Source organism: Periophthalmus magnuspinnatus, chromosome 20, assembly GCF_009829125.3.
Source record: "Periophthalmus magnuspinnatus isolate fPerMag1 chromosome 20, fPerMag1.2.pri, whole genome shotgun sequence".
NCBI classification, from domain to species: domain Eukaryota; kingdom Metazoa; phylum Chordata; class Actinopteri; order Gobiiformes; family Gobiidae; genus Periophthalmus; species Periophthalmus magnuspinnatus.
In genome coordinates, this window is record NC_047145.1 from 7,115,307 (window position 1) to 7,142,061 (window position 26,755).

The 26,755-nt window shown below is 40.7% G+C and overlaps 3 protein-coding genes across 3 annotated transcripts in view; 1 reads left to right on the plus strand and 2 right to left on the minus strand.

The window, feature by feature from the left end:
• Positions 1-8,358, minus strand: part of LOC129457253 (uncharacterized) — a 40,321-nt gene extending 31,963 nt beyond the window's left edge. Inside the window, exon 1 of the mRNA XM_055230273.1 lies at positions 8,061-8,358. Coding sequence (XP_055086248.1) covers positions 8,061-8,153 — 93 coding nt within the window. The 5' untranslated portion in view covers positions 8,154-8,358. The remainder of the gene's footprint in view (positions 1-8,060) is intronic.
• A 5,406-nt stretch (positions 8,359-13,764) lies between these two features.
• chchd7 (coiled-coil-helix-coiled-coil-helix domain containing 7) lies at positions 13,765-15,906 on the minus strand. Its single transcript, XM_033985950.2, has 4 exons — positions 15,669-15,906; positions 14,948-15,006; positions 14,778-14,876; positions 13,765-14,048 (listed from the first exon to the last, which is right to left on the minus strand). The coding sequence occupies exons 2-4, from the start codon at positions 14,999-15,001 to the stop codon at positions 13,944-13,946; spliced, it is 258 nt and encodes an 85-aa protein (XP_033841841.1). The 5' UTR covers positions 15,002-15,006; positions 15,669-15,906; the 3' UTR covers positions 13,765-13,943.
• A 5,610-nt stretch (positions 15,907-21,516) lies between these two features.
• Positions 21,517-25,708, plus strand: plag1 (pleiomorphic adenoma gene 1). The gene is made up of 3 exons (XM_033985886.2): positions 21,517-21,642; positions 22,913-23,217; positions 23,676-25,708. The coding sequence occupies exons 2-3, from the start codon at positions 22,985-22,987 to the stop codon at positions 24,745-24,747; spliced, it is 1,305 nt and encodes a 434-aa protein (XP_033841777.1). The 5' UTR covers positions 21,517-21,642; positions 22,913-22,984; the 3' UTR covers positions 24,748-25,708.
• The last annotated feature ends 1,047 nt before the right edge of the window (positions 25,709-26,755 follow it).

A 26,755-nucleotide genomic window follows, 5' to 3' on the forward strand; every position in this document is an offset into this window, starting at 1 on the left:
CACTACAGACACCAACTCAGGAATGGGCCCACCATCAGTCACCTCCTCTACATGGATGATATCAAGCTGTACACTATGAGTGAGCGGGACATCGACTCATTGATCCACACCACCGAGATTTACAACAATCGTACTTGAGAAGTGCAGTCAGGTGGTGACAAAGAGAGGGAAGGTAGTGCTCACAGAAGGGGTGTCACTCCCAGAAGCAACAACATTGAGCAACATTGAGTAGACATTGAGGAAAGTTGCAAGTACCTTGTTATCCCAAAAGCAATTGGCAACCTCGAAGAGACAATAAGGAAAGCAGCTACGGCCAAATACCTACAATGAGAAGAAGTCAGCTCAGTGGCAAGAACAAGACAAAGTACAAAGACCCCAAGTCTGGTGGTGAACAAACAACAGAGAAAAGCAATTGTGGTGGACATTGCAGTACCAAGTGATGAGAACATCAGGAAAAAGGAACATGAGAAACTAAAGAAATATCAGGGGCTCTAAGTAGAGCTGGAGAAGGCCTGGAAGGTGAAGGCAACAGTGGTGCCCATGGTCATCAGAGCATTTGGGGTAGTGGCCCCCAAACTGGAGGAGTGGCTACAGCAGATTCCAGGAAAAATATCAGACATCTCAGTTCAGAAAAGTGCAGTACTAGGAACAGCAAAGATACTGCAGAACCCTAAAGCTCCCAGGCCTCTGACAGAGGACCCAAGCTTACAAAAAGGCAATTACACAGACAGCTAATGTCAGTGTTTTTATTTGAGCATAGAGCTGCATTCAAGAGAAAATTTGTGACTCGCAACATGATTAAACAAAAATCAAATCATATTGTAGCTGAAACACTTGCGCGTACTCCCGCTATCGTTAGAAATACATGTGATGTCCATGCTCTAAATCAGGTATGAAGTTGCTCTCATATATGGTGAGAAAATAGTTGATTATTTTCAATAACTTGGATTATAATAATAAGAAGTACATGAGAAGAGAAACAAGTGGAAAAAAGGTGGTAGCTAGATCACAGCAATGACCCTTTCAATACAGGAATAAAGATTACTCAAAAATGCACAAATCACTCTAAATACTCCTTTAAAGAAAACATATAATATGTTTTCAGGTTTGTAGTATTCCAGTATAAGATACATAGATCCTTATTTAACTGCTCAATAATAGAATCGTCCTGTGTTTATAGTTGAAAAGTATCCATTTCTGAATTCTAATGTCTATTTTGTTTTAAATAATCACAAGTAAGTACAACGAAGTGGGAGGAAATAGGGGTGAGGCCAAAACTCAAGCCTCAAAGCTTTAAACACACGACAGCACAGAATTACTCAAACATGCATGAATCAATCGAAATACAACTGATTAAACTAATGATGGGGAACACCTTTTTTTTTTTTATCTGAAATGCTTTCTCTGCACCCCCAGTCAGAGCCCTCAGTGTCTGCTGGATTGCCTCCAGTCCAGACTTAAGAGAAGAGGAGACAGATTTCTCCAGAGCAGGTGCCAAACTATGGAATTCTCTCCCTCTGAGCATTAGAACTTCAAATCTTTATTAAAAGAAGTCTTATTTTTAATACTTTACATGTGTATTTATTATGAATTAGCTGTGTCATAATTCAAGTTGTACAGGATTTTGGAGCAGTGATGGCTGTTTGTAAATGTGCTTTATAAAAAAACTTTGTAACACCACTATAACATGGTCAAGAAAATAAAACAAAAAAATAATAATTTACATATTACAAACAATTATCAATTACTAATTTCCAGTGAGCATGACTGACAGATGATTTAACCAATCAGAGAAACTTGGTCAGTGTCAACACAGAGGACTGGGACAGGGCAGACTTTTAAAGTATGATATGAGTGAATGATATGAGAGAATGATATGAGAATTTTTATAGATATCTTTCGCATTTGAGATGTGTGATACAAATTTGGGGCTGTTGTTTGACGCGTTCTATGGCCTAGTCTCAGTCCTGCTACTTTTTTCCTTTGAAAAAGCCTTGACAAGACTTTGGTGCAAATCACTGTTCTCATAATCTGAAGAAGTGAGATTTAAAATTGCTTAAAAGAGACCTATTCTTAGCTTGTAATCATGTTATAATTGCTTGCCTTCTCATTTATCCCGTCAAAGTTGTGTTTAGAGTGATGCATGCACGTTTGAGTAATCTTTCCTCTCCTGTATTCAAGACAACATTACTCCGATCTATCCCCATTTTCATTGCCGCAGGTAGCTAGGTGCTTGCTGGTGTGATCTGTAGCTATCCATCAGAGGGGCCGACAGCATGCGGCATTTTGTTGTAATAACAGTTACCATGACGTACTGCAAAGGGGCAAGCATGAATCGGCTCATTGGGATCTGCAGCAGGGAAGTCAGTGGACTTGTTTCTTTTTTTAAGTTGTTTTAGAGCAATCTTATTTAAAATGTTAATTTATGAGGTTAAATTTCTCACCATAAACTATTACACCTACGGGGGGGCAGGGGGGACATGAGCCCACCTTGCCTGACGTGTCCTCTTATCCTCTCACTGACTTCCAAACAAAAGTTGTAATTTACAACTGTCTATTATGTCTGTTATTTCAAGAGAATAATTGCATTTTATGTCTTAGAATAAAAATTACCCTCTCCCTTTGGCCAGTTCTTGGTTTAGTCCCTAAGCGCGGTGGATTCGACAGACCAGCAGCTGCGCTGTTGCTTCAATTATCAAGGCATGACGCCGCGTTTGCCACTGAGTAAGGAGCAGAGTGGAGGGGACACAGCGAGGAGGAGTAGACCCAGAGAGACCACACGCAGACCAGGAAGAGGGGGAGGTTAAGTTGCAGTGAAATTTGTGTGAAATTTATGAACATAGATTAGCATCATAGGTTTGCCAAATTCAAGCGATAACAATATGTCCAAGAGACCCAATCCACTTGAAGTCAGATCACAACAGCACTTTATGCCCTAAACTTTATGTTCACTTTGTAAAATGAAGCCCTGTTCCACTTTGGGGAAACTGACCTTTCAGGCTCTATGATTGGATGAGCTAAAGTGCCTCTTAGTGCGCACCAGTCCAGCTGGAGTGCAAAAGAGTCTTTGTCTTAACGACAATCCTCCTTATGGCAGTAGCATGGTATATATGGACATTGGAGAGAAGAGGCTGGTTTCTACAATTCCAGTGTGGAGAGATATGCCAAGACCTAGACATTTTAATGGAAGACAACATAGATATAAGCAAACAGTCAATGAAACGGACACAACCTCCACTGTAAATGTTAATCGCCCTAGTGATTCTCCTAAGGACGAGAGCAAAAATGGAAGATGGAAAAAACAGCATTATAACCCCCGACCAGGTAGGTTTGAGCAGGCAGCTGACCAAAGACCATCTGTAGATGTTCGAGTTAGTGAAAATGACTGCAGACCTAGATGCATTAACATCAACAGTGAAGAGGAATTCCCATCTCTTTGCAGATAACAAAAAGTACAGGATAGAAATTATGGCAGGGTCAACGAGGCAAAATTCAAGAAAGGGTGCTCACATAACCACAACTGAACCTGAAGAGAAGCCAAGTGTTAGAGTCTATTGTGAGGTCCCTCATGAGCTAGTAAGTCAGAGTGGTCCTACAGTGCGACCTAAAGAGATACAAAGGCTGGACATCGCTTTTGGTCTAAGATGCCGTATGATGATCCAGATGAACTTCTATTGCAGCCGTTTGGATTTTTCATCAATGACCAAACCACAGTGGAAGAAAGGAAAGAATCACCTCCAATAACCCAGGAACCAACACCAAATCCTGAGCCAGAGGAGGTGAGCGCTCTATCAACAACAGAGCAGCAATTTGGGGAAGAAAGTCCCTCATCCAACGTTCCTGCTCTTCCAGAAACACAGGCCTCAACATCGAGACCTGAGCCAGAGTAGAGTGCCCCTTTCGTTGATGAACAGGTCATGGCTGCAGCACCCCAAATCAACATGCCCCCAGTGAGCACAAGTAGTGCTAGGGCAACAACACATCGGCCTAGTCATGTTAGGGACAACTGACAAGAAACATACTCTACACAAAACTGGGTCCCACATAACAGAAGGGCCCCCTTCTGTTATGTGGGACCTAGCAGACAGGGTAGGTTTGAAGATGGATTTCAAAACAGACCTCCAGTCCATTATAATGCCTATTACAACCATCCCTCTAACGCACCTATGGACATTCGTCCACCTTGGAACTGGGCCCCGCATAACAGAAGGGGAGGGTATGGACATTATAATGGCAGGTTTGAACAAGGATTTCAAAACAGGCATCCAGTACATAACAATTAATATCACAACCGTCCCACTTATGCACCTAGGGACACTGGGTCCCACATCACAATGAGCATTATAGGGACAACAGGTACCCTCCTAGGCGATTCAATGAAAGAAGACGAGGGGGTGGACATTTAAATCCTAAGCTCCCCTTCCCACCCCACTCTCCAGTAGGGGGCAGTCTAAAGTTGATGATGGAGGGTCTGTTATGTTAAGTTGTATTTACATTTTTCTATATGCATAAACAATGTATTAGAAAGAAAGAAATCTTCACCACAATGAAACAAGCCATCATCTCTCTCATCTCCAAACAGGATTAAGGTACTCTACTACTAGACAACCTTCAATCAATTACATTACTTACTTACTTACAATTACATTGCGGAGATTTTCTGTTTTTACTCACTGCTGAACTGCTCTCTCTGACTACTGTTGAAAATCTTGAGTTAAAGGGGATCTCTATTTTTGCAAGAAAACAAAAAAAAAAGCACAACTAGCTGATTACAGAACATGATTTTTGAAAGATAAAGCGTTTTCTCTGAAGCTTCAGGGTTGTTTTTAAACATTAAAAATTGTGAGCTTCTGCCTCTTTATAATTCTAATGAAACCCATTCCTGTAATATCCATAATCCATCAAAATCTCTGTTAAATATCTAGGTATCAATATAACTCAAGACATCACCCTTAGACAAAAGCTCAACTTCTCAGATAAAATGACCAAGTCCAAACTCAATTCGTTGCTTCAGGGAGACAAGTATGTTTGGCAGAAAACTGGTGATTTATCACATTATATCTAACCTTCTCTCTTTATAGGTTAATGATAAGATAGTGAAGGACATCAATAATCTCTTTTTAGATTATGTGTGTAAAAACAAGGCACATAAACTGAAAAAAGATGCCATAACTAGATCTAAAGCCTATGGAGATCTAGAATTTATTGACTTTTCAGGCCTGGTGAATACTTTTAAAATCAGCTGGATCAAAATATGTTTAACTCAGCCAAACTCAATATGGTTCTTTATTCCAAGTAATATTTTTTTAAAACAATGGGTGGTCTGTCTTTCCTGTATGTGTGTACATATATATGTATATATATGTATATGTATACATACATGTATATGTGTGTGTGTGTGTGTGTGTGTGTGTGTGTGTGTGTGTATGTATGTATGTATGTATGTATGTATGTATATATATATATATATATATATATATATATATATATATATATATATATATAAATATATATATATATATATATACATACATATATATATATACATATATATACACACATATATATATATATATATATATATATATATATATATATATATATATATATATATATATATATATATATATATATATATATATATATATATATAAATTTTAGTCCTACTGATGGTTTTAAGCCTGCTTTGATCATGATTCATAGCTCATTTATTCTTTATGACCACAAAATGGTCATTTGATCAATGACAACGCCTTGGACATCTTTAAACTTTAATATGGAAAGTGCTCAACACACTTCAGTGCTCTCAGTGAACATTGCTTTATTAACCACATTAAAACATGTCCCATTTCATCCAGGGAGCTAATACTGATAATACCATGGTGTGGTAATGTTTTAAAGATATATAAACACAATTTTAAAAACAAGTAGGCTATATGTTTTTTCATAAAAGAATATGCAGTAAAAAGAGCTGATAAAACATTTAAAAATGGGAAAAACTGTGATTTTGGGGGGTAATTTTTCACATTTTTCTAATCCATTTAATGGTCCTACATTACATCAAATTGACTCCTGTGAGCTTTTAGCCATGTTAAAACCTCATCCAAAACATAAGCAAAGTTGTGTTTTGTTTCATTCACACGTTTCAGTAATCCTTTATTATTAGTCTGTCTACATCTCCAAAGCTCAAAATGTTCTGGTCATGAAGCGGTAGTTTTCAAGGTAACAGCTACCATTTACCTTTAGTTTAGTAGAAACTGGCAATTCTAGGGATGAAAGTATCCAGGTGATTCTAGTGAAACTGTATGGAGTTTAAAAACACAGTGAAGCATTTCCTGTATGACCACATGACATCACAAGGTTTCAGAGTGTTTTCTGTTTCAGTGAAGATCTCAGCCTAAATACGCAGGGTCTTAGTCAGTTTGTGCAGGGTATGTTTTTCATGAGGAAAGAACAGTACAACATAAATAAAAAAAACAAAAACAAAAAAAACCCAACAGACTTTAAGTAATACATTAGGATATGTTTTAGCACATTTGTTTGAAATGAAGTTCTGGTGTAAGAAAACACAGCAAATTTCTCCAGTTGTTTTTTTTTTTTTTTTTTTTTTGAACACAAGGGCTACTCTAGGCCGTAACCCACGCCAAAACAAGAGCAAAAAAACAGTAGTCTCAACCTCTACAGCCAGTCTCCAAAAACAGACAGTAAAAGATGAATGAAAAAAACCTTGTTGGCATGACAACCAAGTGTCACATAGAAAAGCACTTAACAATAACACATAAATAGTTACAAGAACAACAAAAAGTGTCAACTTTGAACTAAACACAAAATATCAGATCATTAAAATATATGTTTTTTTAAACAAGTTTGGTTTGGTTTAAAAACAAAACAAAACATTGGTTTAAAGAGGGTTATCACACTTCTATGGACTATTAATTGGTAACATATTACATAGCTAGATCTGGCTAACTATAAGGAGGGTTTGAAAAGAGTCCAGGCGAGATCACTAGATTATTCAAACATGCATGGAGGACACCTAAAACCTCTGGGTATCAAAATTGGTATTGAGTATCGAGTCTATTCTTTAGTATCAAAATCAAGTTTTAATTTTTGTACTGTGACAGTACATGATGGAAAGCCCCAAAAAAATTTAGCTATATTTCAAATAAAATATCAGTTAAAGTGATAGTATGTAACTTTCTGAAGGTGTAAAGTCAACTACATGGAAATACAAAGTTAAAACCATACTTTGGAACATCTTTCCCGATAGAGACAGAAAAGTGCTATACTGTAGAATATTATATCCTAAGGTACAACATTTCCATAGAAACAAGCAGGAGCAGGCCCTCCTCCAGGCCAGGTAAGAGTCAGGTTTGTGGAGATGAAAGCCCGCTCACATTAAGGACACGTGTTTTCATGTGCAATAAAAACATTAAAAAAAATCATGATTCTATTTTTTGGCAAAAGTTACATATTGTGGCTTTAAGCTATTTTGATAATTTATGTGGACCTCATTAGGCAACAAGTTTGATTTTCAACCTGCCTATGCTAAGTTTGATTTCAGACATGGCCAAAATAATCAATGAAAGTAATGACCTAAACATGTTAAAGGCCGTATATTGCACAAAATGGATTCTTGTGAGCTTTTAGCCATGTTATAATATTGTTTCCGCCTCAAAAACATACCTGGAGTACCTGTTTTGTTTCATTCACACACGTTTGAGAATAATTCAGTCTGTCTGCATCCCCACAGCTGAAAATGCTGTTCCATCTCCTAATGTCATTTAGTGACAGTTTTCAAATTAACAGCTACCTTTTACCATTTGTTCACTAGAGATTGACAATTTCAGTATTTGAGAGAATTCAGCCTAAATCTGCAAGGTGTATGTGTGAAAAGTGTGTGAAGGAAACAAAACAAAACTCCAGGTGTGTTTTTGATGAGGAAAAAAACAAAACAAAAGTCCTTTAACTAAACTACAGAGATGTATCTTAAACCTAAACTTGTTGCTGTTCCTCATATTTGGTAGCCTCCACATGTTCTGGCAGTGAGGGGGACTGACCTGGTACCAGCGCAGCAGGGCCCAGCAGAGCAGGTAGGCCGCCACGCTCAGAGTGTGCACCCGCTCAGAAGTGTCCCCCTCGCTCCCGTCCATCGCTCCAGAGCTCAACACTTTCACCGAGTTGCGTCCCCACTGCAGGAGCGTGCAAAACCGGGCCAGCGTCCTCCACAGAGCGTCATAGTCCCGCGGAGAGTCCCGTTGGTCCCTTACGACTCCCGTTTGTCCCGCAACGGAGCGCGCCAGAGCAGCCGCATACGCACACAACCTCGTACTGCTCTGAACTCATCTCACCGCGAATGGCCCTCGGAATTCCACTTGGCTTCACTAGTTCAGTCGCAGAGAAACATAGAAAAGTTTAGTTTAGTGATGAAATGGCGCCTCACATAGGTCAGAAGCGTAATTGCTCATCTCAGCAGTGTTAAACAAACCACTTTTGCCACACACAGTTGTCATTCTAAATATCTTAAGGTCATATATGTCCATCTCAAAGAAAGTAACAAATAACCACGCTCTGCAACACACTTGTTTTTACTTAATGTTTATTGAACGCTTTTGCATAACTAACAATTTAACATTAGCCTTCATTAACAAGACTGTTTTCACCTGACATATGACATGCCTGTTCACTGTACAGACAGCCTGTGCAGATCTTCCACAGTTACATACACCACCTAGAAGAAAGTCCCAAACTGTCACATCATTGAAAAGCAGTTCAAAACTCATTCTTTTTGTTCATATGCAGAAGAGACTTGTGTGAGAGACTTGTTTAACAGCACAAATCAGCTCATCTGTTGTAGTTCCATCTAAGTGAGCTCTTTCTGGTCAGACTGGGTTAAAATAAAGCTCAGATTAAAGTCTAACAGAGCTTCTGACAAAGTAGTGCTTACAGTTAGCATCACGCCCCCAGGAAATGTTGGTGACATCAGCTGCAAAGTATCAATTTAAATAAACTACAAAGACTATAATGTTGTAACGTCGTGCAGTTGAGTGTAGTGCCTAAGCGTAATCATACCTGGCTGTGACTGGGGTCCTGGTAGCTGCAGACGTCCTGGGGGAAGGCTGAGCACACTAGCCTCTTCACAGGCTCTGGGTACACATATGTGGGACAGCCGCTTGTGCCTGGCTCCATGCCTATACCGAAGCTCCACTAAATGTCACCAGGGCAACAGAGGACAATTAAGATCGCTAAATGTGTTCAAACTAAAATGATACTGTAGTTATTGTTAAAGACAGGAGTATTATGCAAAATCAACTTTGTGGAGCTTTCTACCATGTTATAACATTGTTCCCTCATCAAAAACATGCCTGAAGATGTCATCCCTGAGTAATCTTGTGATATCTCCCAGGCCCTATTCGAACCCTCCTTGTGGTTAGCAGTGCAATCCAAAGCTCAGACCACAAGTCTACATGAGTACTTGCTTTTGTGTTTGTTTATTGTTGTAAGGCAACCTTGAGTGTCTACAAAGGCACTCAATAAACAAAATGTATTATTAGGCCCAAACCGAAGACAACATCCTGACGAGGGACTAATTAAAACCACATTCAGAACCTGGAAAATGGCAAAAATCAAGTAGTAAACAAGAATGAACTTGCCAGTCTAGACCAATCTATAAAATCAGAACTCGATGAGGTCTAAATTAAAAGACCCTGAGTAAAAAACAAAGACGATTCAGTAGCACCAACTCAAACTTTTATATCTATGGGGCCAATGGAAGCCTGACCTGGAAAAAACTTGTTTAGGACATCTCCTTGTGCAATTTTTATTGTGAACACTTTAAATTTGGTCAAAAGACACTAAACTGTGCAATGTGCAATTAAAGATTATCAGTTAAATTTTGAATATGACAATCTGTCATGGACTCGTGAAAAACATTTACAGGGGGCTTTATTTGTGATGGGGCACAATGTGATAAAGTCACATGACTCTAACGAGGGACTAATTTCGGACACCATCCAGAGCATGGAGTACGCAAGAATGGACATGCCAGTGACCGGTATTGAAGATTAGAAGTCGATGAGCTCATGCCCCGTTACACATGAGACTGTCCTAAGTGGATGAGCCATAGAGAGAATAGGTGAATGACCCACCAGCCTCCTCTGCAGGAGCCTGTAGACTTTCCTCCTGGAGGCACGGTCACTGTGCAGACGCTTGGCAGCATGGAGAAGAGGAGCGATCCAGGCAGGAAGGCTAAGCAGGGAAGACACTACAGTATATAGACTTTTTATTTAAAAGACAGGGTATTATGCATTTTATTAGATTTAATGTTAGCTTTAAAAAAGCGACGTCATAACATTGTTCCCTTATCAAAAACATGCCTGAAGAGATTTTATATCTTCTATGTTTAGCTTGTCCATGCATGTTTTTGTATTTTTGTGATCTCTCCCAGGCCCTATTAAAACTTATGGTTGCAAGTAAGAGTCTGTGCAATGCTCCGCCCATAAGCCAATTCTCCACAAATATGATACAAAACCGAACACAGTAACTTGACAAACCTGATGCAATGTGCAGTGGTTTCTTTAGCAGGATGCACGCTGATTGTATTGTGATAATGTTCTGAAGGGGGAGTGACTAAACACGAGGAGGAAAGGGAGGGGAGACTCAGAACATCATAAGCGAAATTGAAAGTTAAAAGACATTTTCATTTGTTGCTTTTGGCAAATATAGAATTTTCAAAACAACAAAAGGTAACGTGACGATTTAAATAAGTTGTGTAAGCAGTTAATATCCCATAGAAGTAAAATTCCTCCTCGAAAGTTTTCAAACTAATCCATTCAAAATTCCAGAACAGAGTCAACTGGAAATAAAAAAGAAGGTGATTTCAATGTGATTAGTCTGAGAATATCATCACATTAGAAAAATGTATGTGGATTTGACAAATGAAAACCACTCAGCCATGTGTAAGTAAACAGAGCATAGAAACAAACATATTTTCCTAATTTCCTTATTCACTTATTGCAGTTATTATACACTCTTTTGCAATCCTGCAACATGCAATTTGAGCCGAACTCTGTTAGACGCCCTCTTCAGGTGGGTGGAGAGTCCCTGTCTCGAGTGGAAGAGCTCAAGTATCTGCAGGTCTTGTTCACCAGTGAGGGATGGATCAGTGCAGCATCTGCAGTGATGAAGTCACTGTATCAGACTATTGTAATGAAGAAGTAGCTGAGTTGAAAGTCTCTTGATTTACCGGTCAATCTATGTTGCTAGTCTCACCTATAGGCAAGGCAAGTTTATTTGTATAGCACAATTGATACACAAAGTAATTCAAAGTGCTTTGCAGAATAAGGAAGACATTAAAATCACAATACAAACAAATCAAAACATAAACATAATAAAATTAAGATTAAAAGAGAAGAATGCAGAATAAAAAAACGTTTCAGTCATATTCACAGCTAAACAGAACCGTTTTGAGTCTGGATTTAAACATTGTCAAAGTAGAGGCCTGTCTCACATCTTCAGTATGACTATAGCCCCCTCGTTTAGGTCTGGTTTAGATCTCTGTCTGTGCTCAGCTATGGTCATGAGTTTTGGGTAATGAGCAAAAGGACAAGATGGCAGATACAAGCGGCCTAAATGCGTTTCCTCCGTAGAGTGTCTGGGCACTCCTTTAAAAATAGAGTAAGGAGCTCAGTCACAGGAGCTCAAAGCAGAGCCACTTTGGTCACTCTCTCTTCAAAGCACTATCACATTACAATCAGGGTGCTCATGAAACTGCTGCACATCACATCAGGTTTGTGAAGCTGTAGTATATTGTTTTGTATCAAGCTTTTGTATATTTATAAAGAATTCTCAAGTGGGAACATGGATGGCGTAGGCTTATGGGTGGAGAACTGGACAAATCTTACAGCTAACCGTAAGGAGGGTTCTGATAGGGCCTGGGAGAGATCTCTAAATTACTCAAATATGTGTGGACATATAATACAACTTCAAGCATGTTTTTGATGAGAGAATATTGTTATAACACGGTAAAAAGCTCCAAAAAGTTTATTTTGCATAATACTGTACATGCATAGCCAATGTCAAATGATTACTCTGTGAGTTCACTTACCCAAAGGAGAGACAGAGGTCAACATATGCATCCATTTGTGCCACTCCTGGCTTTCTGTTCTGCTAAACTAAAAAATCCAAATGTAATATCTGCTTAGCCTGCTTTTATTGGAACTGCAATAAACAAAAATCATTCAATCAGTTCATATTAACAACATAAAGCTTTTGTAGACTTACTCACAGTGGAAAGAGTAACCAAAACTTATACTCAAGTAAGAGTAAAAAATAAAAAATATTACCCACGTGGGAGTAAAGTAAGCTGCTAGAAAAGTACTCTGAAAAGTATAGTTTCTTTAAAAAGTTACTCAGGTACTGTATATCTAATTGAGTATGCTACTGCCCGCCTCTGGATCTAGGCTATAGCTACACGATTCGCAACAATGTCTTCAAAAGTGGTCCTGACTGATGACGTAACTTGTCCGCGCGCTAAAAGGCCACGGTTTAGCCAAATCTAAATGAAAAGTGCGCATTAACAGGAGATCAACGCCTACCTGTGGATGAAACAGCGACCTCCAGCGGTGACACGGGGAAACGTGGACCCGCAGCAAGTGTTTCAAAACAAACTGCTTTAAACGTCCACGTTTAATAGTGTAGAATGTATGCAAGCACTATTAGATTTTTATTTCCTTTTCCACTTTAATTACAATGAGCGTATCTGTAGCCGAGCTCATTTTTGTTTATGTCAATGTATAGATCAATAAATGTATTTATTTGGTAATTTCTATATTTTGCTATAGACCAACTATTTCATAATTTAAATTTTCTGTATGTTTTAGCACAATTTTATCATCATATATTGTCGTGTTTGGTATGAACTGATGGTTAATTCCGTTAAAACAGAAAATATAACAGAGCATTTGACAAACATAAAGCGTGCCTGTGTTTTTGCGCATGCGCCAGGGACTGTTGTAAATACACTTTATGTTGTGTGCGTATGCAGTGTGAGTATTGACTGTTCATGATTAACTGAGAACCACTGTGGAGAGGCTTTTTAAATCATATTATCCAGTTTGTGTGTTGAAAATGAAGCCATTCTGACTGCCATTAGAGGTGCATGCTTTACATGTTATAGTTTTAAAGGCCCTATATTATGCAAAATTGACTCCTCTGAGTTTTAAGCCATGTTAGAATATTCTTACCTCCTCAAAAACATACTCGGAGATGCATTTTGTTTCATTTATACATGTATGAGCAATCCTTTATTATTAGTCTGTCTACATCTCCCAAGCTCTGTTCCACCTTGATGTAATAAAGCGGTACTTAACAGCTTCCTTTCAGATGAAATTACCCAAATTATTCTAGTGAAGGTGTGTGGAGATTAAACACACAATGGAGCAAGTCCTATATTATCGCACAATGTCACAAGGTAGAAGAGAGTATTTTACATTTGAGGGAAGAACACAGTCGAAATATGCAGCATTTGTGAGTTAAATGTGTGAATGAAACAAAACACAACTCCAGGAATGCTTTTGATGAGCAAAACATTATAACAGATCAGAAAATAGGATAATATGGGTTCTTTACGCACTGACCTTTAATATGACTAAATACAACTTTGAGCTCTTTGGTGTGTGAAAGTGATGGCAGCTTTCTTCAGAACAAGTTACATAACACATGACCATATACTACACCAAAAACTCAGACTCACACATTTTTCAACATTTTAATTTAAAGTGAAACAAAATAATTAAATTTGAATATATGTACCTTAAAAGGCCTATGTATGCTACTGTGACAGAAACAGTACAATACAATATAACAATGTGGATGTTGTTAGTCATTGTCCACAGTACTAACGGATAGGAGCTGTGCATAGCAGCCTCTCCAGAGCCAAATGTTCAGTAGGGCTTCTTCCCCAGTGCAGCCAGCATCTCCTGCCTCTCAGCCGCTGTAGGCATCTCTGGTTTGACTCCTTCTCTCCGCCTCTGAATCATGATGTTGTGCTGAGGAAAAACATACTTTTGTTAAAAAGGGACTAAACATCTAAACTTCACCCGCAACCACATTTTCAAATGGAAATGCTAAAGTGGAGTTTTGTTTTGATTCATTCACTTGAGGGCTATTTTACATCTATGGGTATTAACTACTACCATATAATATATATAGATCAACATGTTATCTTTTGTTGTTTTTAAAAGGCTATATTCACCAAAAACAACATAGTTTCACTTTTGTTTTTGACGCTCTGAGTCCCCCTTCCCTTTGATTTCAGTCACTCCACCTTAAGAGTGCTATCAGAACACAATCAGCGTGCATCCTGATAATGAAACTACTGCATATCACATCAGGTTTGTTGTGTACAGTTTTATATTATGTTTTTGTATATTAATGGATAATTGTCATGAGGGAGAGAGGATGATAGAGGCTTGTGAGTGCTGCATAGACTCTTGCAAGGAGGATATGAATAGGGCCTGGGAGACATCACTAAAACATGACACTGAAACACTGTCGGTGATCAGCTTGGGTCTTTTTAACGGTGAGGTCAACAGCCAATGGACGAGGGATCACACAGATACAAGGCCACATGGTAATATAAAAGAAAGCACTACAATTTAATGCTGAAACCCCATTCTATTGTCTAAATAAAGAGTGTTTGTTATTATCATTGTGGCATAGGAATCGGTAATGAATATCGAGTCTATTGCTTAGTATCGAAAAACACTAGAACTTACCCAGTACTTTCTGCAGTTTTTGTAGTTCTGAAAATACGCACCACACCTGTCCCTCTCGTAGTTGTGATACTCCATACACATCCGGGAGGCATCAGTTTCCTACAGCAAAGGAACATTAGAAAACACATTTTCACTATGAAGCAGAGAGTACACAATGTGTATGTACTAACCGCAAGGCACGGGTTTATGTCTTCGTTCCGCAGTTTTTTGGCATTTTTATCCATTTGCGCTTGGAGACAGAAGAGAGACAGGAAAATAAATATGAGCTGCATTAGAGACAGGTTTTGCAATTGTATGATTGATATTGTGATTTGACAGGTTACAATAGATTTGTAGGAACTACACAATTATAAACTTAACGAGTTTTAGAAACACAAAAGTAAGTTCTGTACAAACTGACAACAAACTAGCTAACCTAAAAATAGATTTTGCTGTTTAAGTCACATTAACTTTCAATTTAATTGGGAAAAGTCTGATTTCACACAGCTAGTCGCACACTAGAGGAATTTAGGCAGAGAGCCTGGTGACTTGGACAGATACAGAGGGATAATGACCACAGACCAGTGCAGGAAACAGGTAAGTTTAATCAACTGAAACAATGTTTCCTGGTCATAATACTCTTCAGACAGAGGTACGTGTTTGGGTAATCCTCTAACCAGGAAATAAAGAAAAGTGACAGAAGTATGTTGTAACAATTCCCATGATTACACAGTGCTATTAATGCTATTAATGTCCTGAGTGAGCGTTAGCATCAGTCTGGACCAAACACTGTACTTTAGCCTCATGTAGCAGATACCTCTCAAAGGGGCACACATTTCAATAATATTACAAATTCTACATAATAATCCCGTAAAACAGCACATTAGCAGTGTCCGAGCTGCTGTCACCTACCCTCCGTGTCCCTCTGCGCCCTTCAGCTGCAGCACCGGGCGGATCACAACATTAGCCGCGGAGCTAAAGCCCGTGGACCGGAGCTCTGTGCCGCTGGTCCCGGTCTCTGTGTGTGTGAGCCCGGCCTGAAGAAGCTCCGCCACATACAACCGGGACCTTTCAGCGCGGTGCTGGGAGCACGGAGGGCATGGGGCATGTAGCAGGGGCAGGTACAGTGTGCAGGGTAACTGTGAACTGGGATGACCCCGGCACCGGGACTCACACACGGCCGCACACCGCCCCCTGCTGTCTGGGAGCAGGCACAGCTGAGGGGCAGAGGTGGGTTATACAGCACTATACAGCACTATACTGCATGTTAGCTTTAGGTTTCACCCCAACACAGTCTGGCTGCACACCTCCACCCAGATGCCCCTGCCCCAAAGGCTCCACCAGGAAGATACTCTCGTGACTGACCTCCATCCACAGATGACTTTAGTCTGCAGAAACAATGTACAAACAGTGTAACTGTTGTTGTTGTTTTTTTGTTTGTTTGTTTGCTTTTAAGTTCAGTAATTTGTTCCCTTAGTCCACTGTTAAAGGCCATTTAAGGTGAAGCACATTACAAAAAGGTTACTTTATTAGAGGAAAGGCTAATTAACAGTTTAAAACATAAGAAGGTTATTATGAGGGATGCACCGATTCAATACTGGTGTGGGATAATCTTAACCAGACACCATCTGGGTAAGATTAGGCACAAGTCTGTAATGGTTAAGATTAGGAAAAGGGTTTGGGCTTGTCTTTAGTGTAAAACAATGTTAGCTTTTGTAATGTTACGTACAACATTAATGCTACCACATCAAAATCCATAATGGTTATGCAATAAATGATTAACAATATTAAATCCCTTTTACATGATAGTGATGATTATTATACTCCAGCATAAGTGTTTTATAGTCAAAGAGCCAAGAGTTTTCTATCAGGGACATGTGGATGGAGGTAAGTCACATGAGGATCCTCCTGGTGGAGCCTTTGGCTCAGGGTCTTCTGGCTGGAGGACTGCAGCCTCTCTTAGGTTTAGGTAGTGACAATGCAGATCAGGCAATCCTTTTAGGTTTAAATCAACTGTATTGAAACTGGCAACCCAAATGAGAGACTCATGTGAGGCTCATTCTGCTTTCTGATTGGACAACAGTTTTAAGAGCCCAAACACTGAATTATAACATAAACAACTTGGCCATGTCCAATGTTTTTGTAACTAAGAATAAATGAGCATTACAATTATTATCAGTAAAAGTTGATCCAAACATGTTAACCTCATGGCCTGGGGACACAGATAGGTCATGGCAATGGAATTTGAAATAAACATGCCAAATACCATCCCTTAAAAAAAAAGGATAAAAATAGACCTATGCAATAAGCAGACAGATTTCAAAACACTAGACACTCTCTCCAGCTTCTCATCTGACAAGACAAGGGAAACAAAGACAGTACAAAAGTACTGACACCTTAAACCATGATACAGTCACATACAGCACTCAGAGTGAAGTGTCCTGTCTCCACACCTCATGGACACACTCGGACCGCTGACCTTTGGCCCGGTGAGGAGTGCCATACAGAGTTAAGGACCAAAACCCTCTTTTTGAAATATATATTCTTAGTTTTGGTTTATATCAAATTTAATTTCTGTAAACATTTCAAAATAAAAATACTTAATTATTCCAGTATATCTGTGAACTTTATTTGACAAATAAAGTTAAGTCTTGTGTTTGTCACATTGATCAGTCTGCCATACAGACTAAATACACTGAATGTTGTATATGGTCAGGGGACAAACATGAACAATATTCAATTGGGCTGAACTATTTGGGAAAAATATCTCATTGCAATTGTTTGCGAGATCTCCCTCCTCCATCTCAAAAATATTGTCAAACTGATGCTGAAAAACTGATCCTTTTTTTCTTTTACGTTTATCACTTTCTACATTTTATATATAGACAGAAGACATCAGATTTATGAAGCAAGACATATGGAATTATGTATCAAAGAAAAAGAGGTAAAAGAATATATTTTAGATTCAAATTCCTAAAGGTAGTCACCCTTTGCTTTGTTGACAGCATTGCAGACCCTTGGCCTTCTCTCAGAGCTTCATGATGAAGTCTCCTGAAATGGTTTTCACTTCACAGCTGAGCTATGTCAGGGTCAAGACAAAAAATAATTTGTGAATAATCATAGAAATAAAGAAGTAACTTAACTGAAAATGTATGTTCAAACTTTTGACTGGTCGTGTACATGGAGCTGCTCCTGCCTACTGATGTGAGTGCCTTACCCCACACTCTGCCTCACACCGTCTCATACCACCTCACATCACCTCTGCTCCACCTCCTCTTAATGCCTCCACCAGCCCAGGACCAAGTTCTCCACTGTGGGAGGCGGTCATTCCATGCCTTTAGAATACCCTCCCGGAGTCTCTGAGGACACAAAGTGTGGAGGTCTCTAAAAAGGCCTGAAATTATTATTATAATTTTTTTTTTTTTTTTTTTGTCTACTCATACATGTTTATTACCATTTTAATATTTGATGTGTTTATTATTACCTTGTACTTCTAAATATGTAATTGTTTGGCTTAATCTACCTGGTGTAGCACTTTGAGATTTCTTTGAAATATGAAGAGCAATATAAATAAAATGTCTTCTCCTTCTTCTTCTTCTTCTTCTTCTTCTTCTTCTTCTTCTTCTTCTTATTATTATTATTATTATTATTATTATTATTATTATTATTATTATTATTATTATTATTATTATATTGTAATTGTGATCAATTTGTGATTTTGTTTTTAATAATAAGATTCTGTTCAAAGGCTGGGTCCTCTGGCTGGAGGTCTGCAGGCTGGGTCCTCTGGATGGAAGTCTGCGGCCTGGGCCCTCTGGGTGGAGGTCTGCAGCCAGAGCCCTCTCTTTGGATCAGTCTTTTATTTCCAGGAGGACTCTCTTTTCTTTTGTGCATGACTGGTTTTCATGTATTTATAATTATAACTTGGTTTAGTGCGATAGAAGTTACTTGTGCGGTAGATATTTATTATAGTTTTACAGTTTGTGGGGAAAAAAAGGCTGAGAAGAAAAATACAAAATACAGGAAGTAGTGGGGAGTTGTTCAACAGAACCCCCCTGACTATGTCATCAACAAAGAAAACTCCATCCAAAATGTAAGGACAATTTAAGCACAATGAATGCATTTTTCTGTCAGTTTAAACCTTCATTTCACTAAATAAATGTATTGTCATTTATTATTAGTAGTCAAATCATTGTATAGTTCAGACACATTTGTAGGAGTCTAATGAAAACTACTGTGTAATTTAGACAGATTTCCATAGCAGTTATGAAATTATTTCTAGGTATGTCATCTGTCCATTCGCGAAGTAAAATTGTCAGCTTCACCAAAATGATAAAACTAGACAAAAAAAAACAAAACAAAACAAAACAAAAAAACAAACTAGGCAAGATTTTTAGTAAAATTTTAAATATAATGATGTTAACTACGTTTTCAGTGAAATTAAGAGTCTGACCTGTCATATGCACTTATATACTAACTTTGTGGAATAAGTTGAGCAGAAAAGTACAAAAATGCAGGAAGTAGCATAAAAATTCTTAAACAGAATCCCTCTACCTATGTCATCAACATGGAAAATTCCATCCCAAACGGCAAAGACAATTTACGCACAAGGAAGGCATTTTTCAGGCAGTTTAAACCTTCATTTAACAAAAATAAAGGTGCTGTCATTTATTTTTATTAGTCTAATCATTGTGCAATTTAGAGAAATTTTGGCCCTTGTTAACATTATGGTTGCTGGCAGTGGTGGAAATTAACAAACTAAAAGTAGTAAAGTACTTTACTTAAGTACAGATTTTTGGGTAACTTAAGTAAATTTTAAATGATACTTTTGACTTTTACTTCACTTCATTTGAGAGGATGTATCTGTACTTTCTATTCCAGTACAGTTTTAGTAGGAATGAAAAGTAAAAGTATTTTTTATTATTATTTGAGACCTACTGAAAAGGCTGAGGGGTTTATTTTTATGAACATAATTTGAGCAAATAAAATATACAAATAAAATCAGCTAAAAAAAACAACCAAAAACAACTGATCCAGTTGTTTGAGTTGAGCAAAATTCAGCATAAATCTTTATCAAAATCTTTACATTTAAAACTTTATTAGATCTCAAAATCTGAAAAAAATCCTTTATGCTAAGTACATTTTTAAACAGCCACTTTAATACCTTTATTTAAGTAGAATTTTTTTATATATGATACTTTTATTTTTACTTGAATATTTTTTGCTCCTGTCCTAGTACTTTTCCTGAAGTAACAAAATTGAGTAGTCTAGTTCTTCCACCAAGAGTTGCTGGCAAAGCCTAAAATGGAATTATCCCTTAGGTCCTGCAGCCTGTGTCCAACTGAGTCACTTTATAAACCTAATACAATTTTTTAAAACTAGAAAAACATAGGCAAGATGTAGAATCAAATATTAAATATCCCTAATTATAGTATGAAATTAATGGCCTAGTGTGTGCACTTTAAACTGAGCCTGTTCGTTAAGCCTACCTTAAACCCGCCGTGCAGAGGTGCGGGCTGTCTGTCAGCACGCTGCTTCGTGCACTGTGAGAGCTCCGGTGTAAACAGCGCACCAGGAACAGCCGCGGACTGACGCGCGCACGGGCCAATGGGAGCGCGCCCAGCTCCGCCTGCAGTAGCGCAACAAGTCCTCCAGCCAATCGGGTATATTTGCACTCCGTGCTTATTTTAGTGTCTTTGTGGTACGAACGGAGCACACATAAACTGTCGGCAGAATTGTGGGTAATTTAGACGCAATGTTGTTCTTGTACAGCGCACACACAGGCCCAGCAGAGCGCTCTGAGGACCAGGCAAAATTGGTAAAGTTGTTGTAAGAATGTATCGGTTGGAGGGACGTAGAGACGCGCTGGGGTGGCTTTCTCCTGTTCTCATTGGTGCGCTTGTGCTGTCAGTCATTTCCTCCACACACATGCACACATATGCACACACATATACACCCCTACACACACACACACATATACACACATATACACACCTACACACACACATATACACACATATACACACATATACACACACATACAGATGCGTGACAAAACGTGCAGTCGAGCAGTCAAAGTGCTTAACACAAATGCAGTCTTTTATAGACCTGTTTGTACAGGTGGAGCTGTGCAGCTCTTCATCTCAACTGTAGTGTTTCTTGTCTAATAAAGCACTTTTCTAACTTAGCTTCACCTCACAGTTTGGTGTTTTAGGTTGTTCATTCAGTCGTATTTGTCGGTGGTGAGAAGTAATCACACCATGACAAAACGTCCAAGAGAGAGAGTGAAGTGTCATGTCCAAAGACACAACAAAGACATAAAATAAACCTGTAGTTCCTGTGTTTAGACAAAGCAAACAACCTTTGTTCATACATGTCTTTTAAGCTTCATTAGTCTCATGCATGCTGCATATTGGACATCTGCAGAGCTCATGTGGGAGATTATAGGCTCATGTGCACATGTTTGCATCTTCTGCCCAAGGTGCCTTCACAGCACTGGAGGATGGGTCTGGGTTTGAGACCGGCCTGCACAAGGATGAGTCAAATGCACACAGTCATAGACAGAAAAAGTCTTCTGAAACATAGACCGAGAAGAATGCTCTGTATTGCGGGCAGAATTGGTGGATAGAGACTAAACATGTTCACACAGCCAATGAGCGCAACGTCCCTCCGGCCGATCCATTCTGCCAGCGCGAGCAGGGGGCGTGGCTAAGGGTAGTTGGGCTGCACCGCAGCGCATACACAATGGCTGCTCGAAAGAGGGGAAAGCAAACAATTTTCAGGCCCGCCGCGTCTCGCAAAAAATATGAGAAAAAAATTATTAAAAATTCGGAAAATAGTTGAAAGTCCAGAAAAACTCTACCGAAACGATGTTAAAGCATCCGGGGTAAGTTTGACGTAAATGAAGTGAGCGGTTACGTTGTATTTGAATTAAAATATCGGGGTTATTTCAATTAGGAGAGAGGGGTGAGCTGGGGGAAAGTTAGTGTTAATCAGGACTGAGTTTGCGAGCAGTGACAAAGCGCGTGGAACGCACCAGTCCGCGGGAAAAAGCTGCTGTCGGGACTGCGGGGGTCTCGGTGACACTCGGTGGAGCAGAGGCAGCGGGGAAAGTTGGACACAAGTTTATTTGGAATAGAGCGCAGTAACAACGGCATGGCGGGGGCACTGCGGCGCACGACACCGGAGCTCCGCACTGCTCCGCGTCCGCGGCATGACACGGGCTTTGGCTCGGGCTTTGCTCGGGCTTTGGCTCGGGCTTTGGGTGCACTTTACCGCACGGTGTCATCTCGTTTGAGCCGGGTTTGGGGCAGCCGCGGGGAGCTGTAGCACCGCACATGGAGCCACAGTCCCACACATGACACACACATGCTGCGGTGTGCTACTGTCGTCAAACATCAAAATGGATGCAGAGATAGCTGCGATAATTAGGGACTTGTAAAGTGTTGGGAGCCCGGTGGCAGGTTCACTGTCTGCGGGCTCCACTGGGGTGATGCTGCAGTAGTACTGCTCTGACTGTTGGAGATGGGGCGCTGTGAGAAAGAGCACAACACTTTGACCAAATAGACTAGGCCCATTTAACTTCCATCAAATATGAATAAATGGTTGCAGTTGTTGTGGCGAAGCAAGCACTCTGCCATGCTCAACTCTGATTTGTAGAGTTTCTCCTGCACCACACACCGCCTACAGGCCTAGATTAGAATCACCTATTTGACATCCACAGAGTTGTAATAGCCTATGTCAACCGTGTAATTACATGTTACTCTACTTTTAGGACTCGTTTTCTTCCAAGTGATGTTTAGAATAGAATAGTATGAAACAACACAGTGCATCCATGTTGGACCATTCGTGCTCCACTCTCATCCTCACATAGGCTTGCAGCATTTGTACAGCCTAAAGAGTGTATCTGTCAGCTGTCTGTGTAATGTGCTCTTTTAGCCTCTATTCTGAGGTACTGATGAGATGATTGTCCATTTGGACTTTGGTCCCTGCGTAGAGCAGCCCGCTCACAGGGGTGGCTTTACCTGCACGTTTTCCCCTTTTCCATCAGGCAGAATCACTGAGTGTACACTGAGTGTAGGCGCCTCCTGGTGGACGTTTGTTTTAGTTGAAAAGGTTGTGTAGTCATAGAATCCTCTGCTGTGTTTGTGTTGCAGGCCTGTGGGCATGGGCCGGTCTGACTTGATCAAACTGGACAGATTGCTCCGCCCCCCTCTCCTGTAGAGACCATGGCCACCGGACCCCAGGCCCCCCGAGAGCAGGTCCTGGAGGTGACCAGCGGGAGGCGCAGGAGAGCAGAGGGCAAGCCTAAGAAGAACTTCTGCTGCCAGCAGTGCCAGAAGGCCTTCAACAGCCTGGAGAAGCTCAAGGTGCACTCCTACTCCCACACCGGGGAGAGACCCTTCGGCTGCTCCCAGCCCGACTGCTCCAAGGCCTTTGTGTCCAAGTACAAGCTACTCCGGTACAACCACACACACTACTGTTTAGAAGCTATTCCATCTTTAGCATCATTGTGATCTTCTAAGATAGACATGCTTCCCTCACACATCTTACCTGACTATGGTTTTCTCTTGGCTCTACACTGTCTTTAGCTCTTTCTAATATTTTTTCTAATACCTAATGCATGTTCTGTGTGAGTGTTGGTGGTGGTCAGAGGGGCTGATGGCACAGATTGACAGCCTTATTTCTGTGAATCTGCCCCAGGGCAGGTTCAGCTACAAAAGTAGCTTACCACCACCGAGGGTGGAGTGAATGAATAATGCATGGAATTGTAAAGCAACTTTGAGGCTCTGGAAAGGTGCTGTATAAGACTACTGTATTTTTTGAAGTGCTAGCTGAGATATCTATGATGCACAATGTGTAGCTAACATAATTAAAAATCAGATTAGTGCATTAGTGTAACTGAAGGTCTGTGTGCAGGCATATGGCGACACATTCTCCAGAGAAAAACCACAAGTGTTCATACTGTGAGAAGATGTTCCATCGCAAAGACCACCTGAAGAACCACCTGCACACCCACGACCCCAACAAGGAGGCCTTCTGCTGCCAGCAGTGCGGCAAGAGCTACAACACCAAGCTAGGCTTTAAGCGGCACCTGGCCCTGCATGCCGCCCACAGCGGGGACCTAACCTGCCAAGTGTGTCTACAGAGCCTGCCCTCCACCAGTCTGCTCCTAGAGCACCTCAAGAGCCATGCAGGCAAGTCCTCCTCTGGCACAAAGGAGAAGAAGCACCGCTGTGAGCACTGCGAGCGCCGCTTCTATACGCGCAAGGACGTGCGCCGCCACATGGTGGTGCACACAGGGCGCAAGGACTTCCTGTGTCAGTACTGTGCCCAGCGCTTCGGCCGGAAGGACCATCTGACCCGGCACGTGAAGAAGAGCCACGGGCGCGAGCTGCTGCGGGTCAAGAGTGAACCAACGGACCTGCTGGAGTCTGGAGTGTATGACCCCGCAGGCACCTCCACGCGAGCCCAGCCTCAAATCGCTTTCCCCGGGCACAGCCTGGACACAGAACCCTATCCTCTCACCACACAGCCTTTCTCTCTCAAGTACCCTCTGGGTTTTACCTCATTCAGTGGCTCCTCTCAGGAGCACGCCCTAAAGGGAGACTTGGACACCTACCTGATGGACTTACCCTCCTCTTCCTCTGCCCCAGAGCCCCCACTGCCCCCCTCCTCCAAACTGGAGCTGGACGACCCTGACCAAGAGTCCAAAATGTCTACCCCTACAGCAGCCACGGCAGGCGAGTCACTAGCTTCTTCGCTGATAGATTTCTCCCAACTCTTCAACTTCCTGCCTCTGAACGGACCGGTGTACAGCGCTCAGGCAGGGGGCAGTGGGGAGGCCTCTGGGAGCTACCGGTCCAGTGAGGACCCCCTGCCTCTGGAGGACGCCCCAGAGTCTGCAGACAGCTCCCTGCAGCTCCCCCCCTTTATGTCCAGCCTGAGCAGTGCTCCTACCCTGCCCCGCTTCCACCAGGCCTTCCAGTGACCAGAGAGGGACCAGAGAGGGACCAGAGCCCAACTAGCTCAGAGCTGCTCGCACTGTGCAGAAGCTCCGCTCATTCTCCTACAAACAGGGTCCATGCCTCAGAGTAAAAACACTTTCTTTTATTTAATACAACAAAGATAATAATTACAATGATATGCATTAAAAGTAAATCTATAATAAAATAGTTTACAAAACAAGGTTAAAATTAGCAACAAAAAAGATCACTTAGACACCTCATTAGTGTAAGTACCTTTAGTCCACTGCAGAGGGAGCTAACCTCAGGAGCAGAGGGGACTCTCTCTGGCTCTGATGCCTGAGTGCTGGGTCCCTGGTAACACTGATCAGATGTACCACCAGCAGTGCCTTTAGGGCCCTCTTCCCTGTCCCCAACAGTGCCTTTGGGGCCCTCTGTCTTGTCTATGAGAGCCTTGTTCATGAGGAGAGGCTGCAGACAGCTCTGAGTGTGGACTGTGTGTGTAGGACAGGAGCTTTCTCTCTCCTCTCACACTGGGGTGTGCCATCACTCCGCTTTAACAGTACTTATGTTTTATATATAGCACTTTAGATTTGGTGTCATCACCAGTTCCGTGGTGATGTGTGTGTTTGGTGCATTAACAATAGTTTAACATATATCTCCTGTATGAGGTTATTCTGACCATGTTCCATGTGCCACACTTAAACAGGACTGTGCGAGGGTCTTTAGTATCTCCAGTGCAATAGCGCCTCCTGTGAGTATGTGAGGTGTATGCACCTGACCTGGCTCACCTTTAGGTACACAATACTGAGAGATTTGCTATAAGCTTAAGCCCATTCAGAGTGATTGTTACTACACACAAAAGCTATATTTTTGTGTTAAAAAACAAACAATCTATTTTTGAAGCAAAGCTGAGCACCTTGTCAAAATAAAAATCATACAAGAGCATTTATTATGAAATATTTCAACTCAAGCTGGTTAAATGCCTTATAAGCTCCATGAAAAAGGCTTTGCCCCATGCACACACATGTGAGAATAATGTGTGTGTCTTATCCACACGTACACACATGAGAGTAGTGTGTCTTATGCACACGCACACACACGAGAGTAGTGTGTCTTATGCACACGCACACATGTGAGAGTAATGTGTCTTATGCACACGCACACACACGAGAGAGTGGTGTGTGTTTGTGTGTGTGTGTCTTATGCAAACACACACACATGTGAGAGTAGTGTGCCCTATGCACACAGGCACACATGTTCCATGCCAGCATGTGTCAGGGCCTTGTCCCCTGTGGACTCCTAATCGCAGGGTAGAGGTGGGCCATATTGACAAAAGACAAATACATTTAAGCAGAGCAATAACTTCTCCATGGAGACAAGCAGGCATATAGAAAGGTTGCATAGTAAATCTTAAATTTATACAGCATACCATGACTATTATCTTGTAGACGACGTATTGCCCATCTCTGCCTCTTCGAGCCCTGTTTAGAGCTGGCCATCATTGAATCAGCACTTAGCTTCTCTTTGCACCCATCAGTTTAGCCTCAAAGTGCTAAGAATGTATCTATGCCTTAGTATTATTATACATGCAACATTCAGCGTCCTCATGGACATCTCTGCTCACTTTGCTCTCCACAAACAGAAGTATTTTATCAGTGAATGTCCCAACATTTTTGTGAAGGTTTTTTTTTTTACATGTGGGAGTGTGTTTTTTATTGTTCGTTGTTGTAATCATAGCACTTTTGGTAAACCCAATGCCTTTATTTTTCTCCAATATGTTTTCAAATCTTTATTACAAATGTGTAGATGATATATTTAGCTTTTTTAAGAGAACAATACCGTGTAAATACAATACTTTATAAAGACGTTTATTTTTGCAGGTACAATGTGGACAGTGTTTTTGCTTTACTTGCACATGTGTTTGGGAGGGAAGCTGGATTCTGCCGCTGACCAGGGCCTCTCTGATCATCGGCCATTTTGAATCCCTGGCAAAACAATAATCATGATTTTGGATTTGAAGATAGGAGATAT

Bases quoted from the DNA above. Each gene is read 5' to 3' on its own strand.
- chchd7 (XM_033985950.2), bottom strand. From the start codon at position 15,001: ATGGATAAAAATGCCAAAAAACTGCGGAACGAAGACATAAACCCGTGC. The intron at 14,877-14,947 runs GTTAGTACATAC...CCTTTGCTGTAG, and splicing joins ACATAAACCCGTGCCTTGCG to GAAACTGATGCCTCCCGGAT. The intron at 14,049-14,777 runs GTAAGTTCTAGT...GTTTTTCCTCAG, and splicing joins AAAACTGCAGAAAGTACTGG to CACAACATCATGATTCAGAG.
- plag1 (XM_033985886.2), top strand. From the start codon at position 22,985: ATGGCCACCGGACCCCAGGCCCCCCGAGAGCAGGTCCTGGAGGTGACC. The intron at 23,218-23,675 runs GTACAACCACAC...GTCTGTGTGCAG, and splicing joins TCCAAGTACAAGCTACTCCG to GCATATGGCGACACATTCTC.